The sequence below is a fragment of the Citrus sinensis genome, chromosome 4 (assembly GCF_022201045.2).
Source record: "Citrus sinensis cultivar Valencia sweet orange chromosome 4, DVS_A1.0, whole genome shotgun sequence".
NCBI classification, from domain to species: domain Eukaryota; kingdom Viridiplantae; phylum Streptophyta; class Magnoliopsida; order Sapindales; family Rutaceae; genus Citrus; species Citrus sinensis.
In genome coordinates this window covers 24,575,487-24,581,486 of record NC_068559.1, presented here as the reverse complement: position 1 = coordinate 24,581,486, position 6,000 = coordinate 24,575,487, and the positions used below count along the sequence as shown (strand labels likewise).

General features: G+C 34.5%; 1 protein-coding gene across 1 annotated transcript; it reads left to right on the top strand.

The window, feature by feature from the left end:
- The first annotated feature begins 514 nt into the window (after positions 1-514).
- LOC102627864 (cytochrome P450 85A1-like) lies at positions 515-4,011 on the top strand. The gene is made up of 9 exons (XM_006484289.4): positions 515-865; positions 1,760-2,081; positions 2,434-2,583; positions 2,683-2,928; positions 3,016-3,102; positions 3,203-3,281; positions 3,361-3,467; positions 3,553-3,677; positions 3,780-4,011. The coding sequence occupies exons 1-9, from the start codon at positions 672-674 to the stop codon at positions 3,865-3,867; spliced, it is 1,398 nt and encodes a 465-aa protein (XP_006484352.1). The 5' UTR covers positions 515-671; the 3' UTR covers positions 3,868-4,011.
- The last annotated feature ends 1,989 nt before the right edge of the window (positions 4,012-6,000 follow it).

The window sequence follows — 6,000 nt, the reverse complement described above, 5'->3', positions numbered from 1 at the left end:
TTGCAACCACACCAAGAAGTTTTTCTCTTGTGGAGCAAACAAGATAGTCCTAGTTATTCTAATGCATATCCTCCGTATTGGTTCATTGTCATAATAATAATAATAATAACAATTGGGAGGTATTGTATTTGATGAGTAGAAATCTTGAAAATTAAATGCACATTGGTTGAATTTCTCTTTGCCAACCAACATTTACATTTTACAACACCAAATCTTCGAGAAAAGATTTTTTTTTTTTTTGAGAAGATTTAATGAAATGAAGATTTGATTTCGAAATGAGTCAAAAATCAAATCTCCTAGATTGTGCTACTATTTTTATAACTTTTTCTTTTATGCTAATTCTGGCCTAGGAGAAGATTTCACTTGTCAATTTTGGTACCATTTATTACAATGCATAGGTAATGATAATGAGGTCACTAGGAGGTGCATGGTTTGGCCTATATAGCATCCCCTTCTGTCTGTCTGTCTGTCTCTCTCTCTCAATATATATGTGGGTGTGTGGGTGTGTGTGAGTGCGTACATAACTACATACTTTGTAGTATTTGTCCAGAGACACTCATAATACACAGACAACTGACTGAACCAAAACCTGAACCCAAGCCATACTACCATTTGCAGAAGCAGAAGCACAACTTTTTCTTTTGAGGCTTTTCTGCTTATTGGGAGCATCTATGGCAGTCCTGGCTATGGTGGTTTGCTGTTTGGTTTTGGGGTTCTCTTTCTTATGCTTTGCTCTCTTGAAATGGAATGAGATAAGATACAGAGGCGAAGGCTTGCCTCCAGGGACGATGGGTTGGCCAGTTTTTGGTGAAACAACGGACTTCCTCAAACATGGACCAAATTTTATGAAAAACCAAAGAGCAAGGTTAGGTGCTCCTTTTCTTGTTACAACATTTTTTTCTTGTTATTGTTAAGACATATTTTTGGCTTAACTTTCTTTCCTTTTCAGGTGCTTTCTTTTCTTTTTTTATATAATTTTTCTCTATGTTTGTTGAGTGTTATTGTGTCTCTTTGCCTTGTTTCTTCTTTCTCCCACACAAACATACACAAGTTGATTGACCTGTAAAGTGATTTAATTCTCTTTTATATACCAAGTGGTTTGTGATTCTTTCACTCTGAAGTTAGCCTGGCAAAAAGCAGAGTGCTTTAGCTTCAAGCAGTTTGTTAATCACAAGCCTCCTTCTTCTTCCTTTTTTTTTTCTCCCCTGGATTCAAAATGGCTACAGGCATGAAATGATTAGTGGGATCTTTCCAGGTGGTTAATTAACACATTTTAATCTGCATGGATACCACCACTGTTGCTTTGCCATATGATCTTTCTGAAAAGGAACTTGTTGTCTATTATTGTTAGCAAAAGCTTAGTTAGCAATTTGGGTGCCATCATACAAATGATAAATTTTCACAATGTTTCCATCATGTGTACGGCTTTAGTGATCATTTGATGAAAAGTAGGCTAGCTGCCTTTTCTTTTACCTTTTTATTTTTCATTGCAGAACTCAAAAGATACATTCCAATCGTTTGCAAGAGAAGTAATTGTAGTTTTGGATGGTACAATCCTAGCATTATTGCCCCAAAAGTTAAGGCAAAATTGAAACAAGTTGAAAAGAAACAGCTTTACCAAAATTTTCCCATTTTGTATGTCTTAGTGCTGAATCCCTGACAAACCAATTTTCTTTTCTTACAATTTGTCTTAGTTGTATTTCTACTGCAATTTTTATTTACAATGACATTTGTACATCGATGGCCGTATACTTAGCAGGTATGGAAGTTTATTCAAGTCACATATTCTGGGGTGTCCCACCATTGTTTCCATGGATCCAGAGCTTAACAGATATATCCTTATGAATGAAGGAAAAGGACTTGTTCCTGGCTATCCACAGTCCATGCTTGATATACTGGGCAAGTGCAACATTGGTGCTGTTCATGGATCGGCTCACAAATATATTAGAGGATCAATGATGTCACTTATAAGCCCTGCGATGATAAAAAAGCAGCTTTTGCCAAAAATTGACAAGTTTATGAGATCCTATCTTCACAATTGGGATGGCAAAGACATTGATATCCAAGAAAGAACCAATGAGGTTTGCACACTAACCACAAGGAAACAAGAAAACAGTTGTCTATGTTAATTGTCACGTATAGTTCATGAGTCTTAATCCATTGTCATTTTACTTTCTTTTCTAGATAGATTGTTTCAATCTAGAAGTAAGATCACTCATCATTAGAACGACATTACAATTACATGAGGTTCCCCCATTGTTTATAGTTAAAGTTGGATTTAGCTTTTGTACCATTTCTTATAAGCATTTGTTTTTATTAATAAGCAGTATAAAGTAGTCATATTACCAGAAGAATATTTTGAAAAGAAGTTGGACGATTTCTGGATACTGATTTTTCTGACTTTCCCTGCCTTTTTTCTTTTTTGGCATCTAGATGGCACTATTCATATCCTTCAAGCAGATTGTAGAAATTGAATCAAGTCAGCTATATGAGACCTTCAAACCAGAGTTCGATAAGCTGATGGTTGGAACATTGTCACTGCCTGTCAATATTCCCGGGACAAATTACCATCGCGGGTTCCAGGTATATCATTGAAGACTTAATCTTATTTCACAGTTTCTTCAGGATAAATGATGCGTATGGAACTCTCAACTGAGTTCAATTGGACTGTTTAATTTATAGGGAAGGAAGAGAGTCGTCAGAATTTTGAGACAAATTATGGAGGAGAGAAGAGCATCTTCGATAGTTCATAATGACATGCTTGATCATCTTCTCAGAAAGGAAGAGTCTAACTACAATCTCAGTGATGAGGAGACAATTGATCAAGTTATTACAATTTTATATTCAGGTTATGAGACGGTTTCAACAACATTAATGATGGCGATTAAGTATCTCCATGATCATCCAAGAGCTCTCAAGGAACTTAGAGTGAGTTAGGGCCTTTATGATCCTCATAGTTAACATGTAGCTTTATCATTATGGAGTTCATGATCACGCTTTGGTTAACTCATTCAGGATGAGCATATGGCAATCCGACAAAGGAAAAAGCCAGAGGAACCAATTGATTGGAATGAATACAAGTCCATGAGCTTTACCCGCGCTGTAAGCAATTTGAATCAGCTACAAGCCCCGTGTTATTTATTTTATTTTATTTTTTCCAACATGATGAAAATATGTTATGAGCATTACTTTTGCAATGCAGGTGATTTTTGAAACATCAAGATTGGCTTCAATAGTCAATGGGGTTCTGAGGAAGACAACCAAAGATATAGAACTGAATGGTATGTTCGGAAAACTATTTTCGTACCACAGCGGTAATCGTCTAACATAATCTTTTAAGAATTGCATTATGTTTTTCAGGATTTGTCATTCCTAAAGGATGGAGAATATATGTATACACAAGGGAGATAAACTATGATCCTTTCCTCTATCCAGAGCCATTAACTTTTAGTCCATGGAGATGGCTGGTGAGTGACACAAAACTGCTCTTCTAGCTTGTTTCTCTTCCTATTTACTAACTATAGGGCTAAAATCACATGAAATGGAATGCAGGATAAGAGCTTGGAGTCTCACAACTACTGTTTTGTATTTGGAGGAGGAAGCAGGCTTTGTCCCGGCAAAGAATTGGGCATCGTCCAAATCTCTACATTCCTTCACTATTTTGTTACAAGATATAGGTAAGCTATATTAGTCCAATAATGGTAATTCATCTTTATATGAGACAATGAAATTGGTAAAACTCCAGCGCATATGTTTGATCTCAATTTTAATGTTTGCAGATGGGAGGAAGTCGGGGGAGATAAAATAGTACAATTCCCCAGAGTTGAAGCACCTGATGGACTCCGCATCAGGGTATCAAAGTACTAATGTATTATATATATATATATATATATATTCAAATGAACATCAAATTCTAGAAGATATGTATAGATTTTAGAAAGAATATAGATTTTAATCCACAATCTAACGGCTGAAAATGTTGAAGGAATTGAAGATTTAGACGAGACCTTTAGATCTTCAGTTCATTATTACATAATTTTGCACTATATTTTTATTTCGGGACATCAAATTTAGAATGTTAAAATTGCTATTGCTCCAATTACTCCGAGGAATTGCAATCCCAATATAATTTGCAAGTTAGTTGACAAATATTTCCTAAAAAATGCGACTACGGCTCAGCGGCTCCCTTTTGATTCTGCTATTTTCTTTTGGGAGCACGTTGATTGTCTTATACAACTATGTACTTCCCAAAAAAAAAAAAAAATGTAAAATGTGATATTAAATAATTTTCACCATACAATCGGACGACTAGAGTTTTATTATAATAACAAGCAAAACCTTAACTTAATAAAGATTTAATCTGTAGGAATGTCAGATGACACGTCGTCTGCCCCGATCACGATGAAACGTTAGCCCAGGAGTCTTTGCATACCAGTGAGTTAGGTTACTATCATTAATCAATTCGGAAATATAACAAGCACGTAAACATAATAGCCATGTCTAGCGGTAGCGGGACATCGTCGGGGAGAATAAAAGATGGGCTTGGGCTTATAGGAGAAGAAGATGAGCATTTCCAAATCAAAGCCCAAGCTCCATAATTATGTGTTGATTTAAAAATTAGAAAAAAAAATCAACGAGAAGAATAACCTTAATCATTTGTGTTTGAGCCTCAGATTTTAGAGGTAAGAGGAAGTATCATTCGGAAAAGAAAAGAGAGGGAAATTAACCATGTAATGTAGGATGTGGTATTTGACATCAAAGCCTGTGGGGGTGGGGAGGCTCCAAGTCTTTTAAGTATGTTAATGCAACATTCTAAATCCTAGCTGTAAGTCTATGAACGAACGTGAAGCCTACTACTGAATTAATTGGTGGTTCCATTAATTAATGAGCAGTCCCCATGACCAATTCTTCTGTCAAACCACGTTCTTAGCGGATTAGAATCTTTAATTTGCACAATGAATCCACTCATTTAACAAAATTATGGATCAACCCGCAACACCAGCAACATTATGGGATGGCGCATGCGCCGACAGAGCCAGTGGCCAGGTCAACTACCGTGAAATATGGGATTAATTAAACAGCCAATACAGATTACAGGCTGAGGCTGCTGTGAGAGCGACTGAGTGAGAGAGATGTTGGGATAAATGTTGTGTGAAATTAAAATTTAAGGTTATTATTATTTTATTACTTTAAAAATTATCAAATATTAAATAATTACAACAAGTATTGTCTCATATTATTTTTTTACTATATCTTTATAAAAATATTATTTTATTACTTTTCTGTTATAACCGTTAGTTGACTAACAAAATACCAATTTCATCATTTATGATTAAAAAAATTACTTGAAACTTGTTTACAAAAATTATTTTTAATATATTTATTAAAATGGATATAAAATACCAACATAATTTTTTTTTGTTGGAATTATGAAAATGAAGCTTATTTACAAAATAAATTCGTCTTATTATTTTTTTAATGAAGCTTTTTTTTTTAATCATGAAAGGTAAAATTAGTATTTTGTTAGTCAACTAACTGGTCAACTAACGGTTATAACAGAAAAGTAGTCAAATGATATTTGTTATAACGAAAAAATAATAAAATGATATTTTTATAAAGATAGTAAGAAAATGATAAAAGATAATACTTGTTGCAGTCATTTGATATTTAGTAATTTTTAAAGTAGTAAAATGATAATAACCCTAAAATTTATTATTGCACGTCAGTTGCATGTGTGCTCACTGTTCTGCAGGGCCATATTCATTTGTCCGAATATTCTGTGGCTTCCAGTTTCTACTCTTTGTTCATGCTTCCATTGCCTTGTCTCAAATTCAAGCATCCCACTTAATAATATCCATTACCGTCATAACATGCACGACTCTCTTTTTTTATTTTTCTTTATTCCGGCGGTGTTTCTCTATTGGATTTGGATCTTCCCATTATTCCATTCATTAACTTTGAATATAAAATACATAATACTTTGAGGGTCAAGTTTGTTAA

What these genes read in the sequence shown, in the direction of transcription:
- LOC102627864 (XM_006484289.4), top strand. Translation starts at nt 672, where the DNA reads ATGGCAGTCCTGGCTATGGTGGTTTGCTGTTTGGTTTTGGGGTTCTCT. An exon ending in ATGAAAAACCAAAGAGCAAG is followed by an intron (nt 866 to 1,759) that starts GTTAGGTGCTCC and finishes TATACTTAGCAG; the next exon opens with GTATGGAAGTTTATTCAAGT. An exon ending in TTAGTCCATGGAGATGGCTG is followed by an intron (nt 3,468 to 3,552) that starts GTGAGTGACACA and finishes AATGGAATGCAG; the next exon opens with GATAAGAGCTTGGAGTCTCA.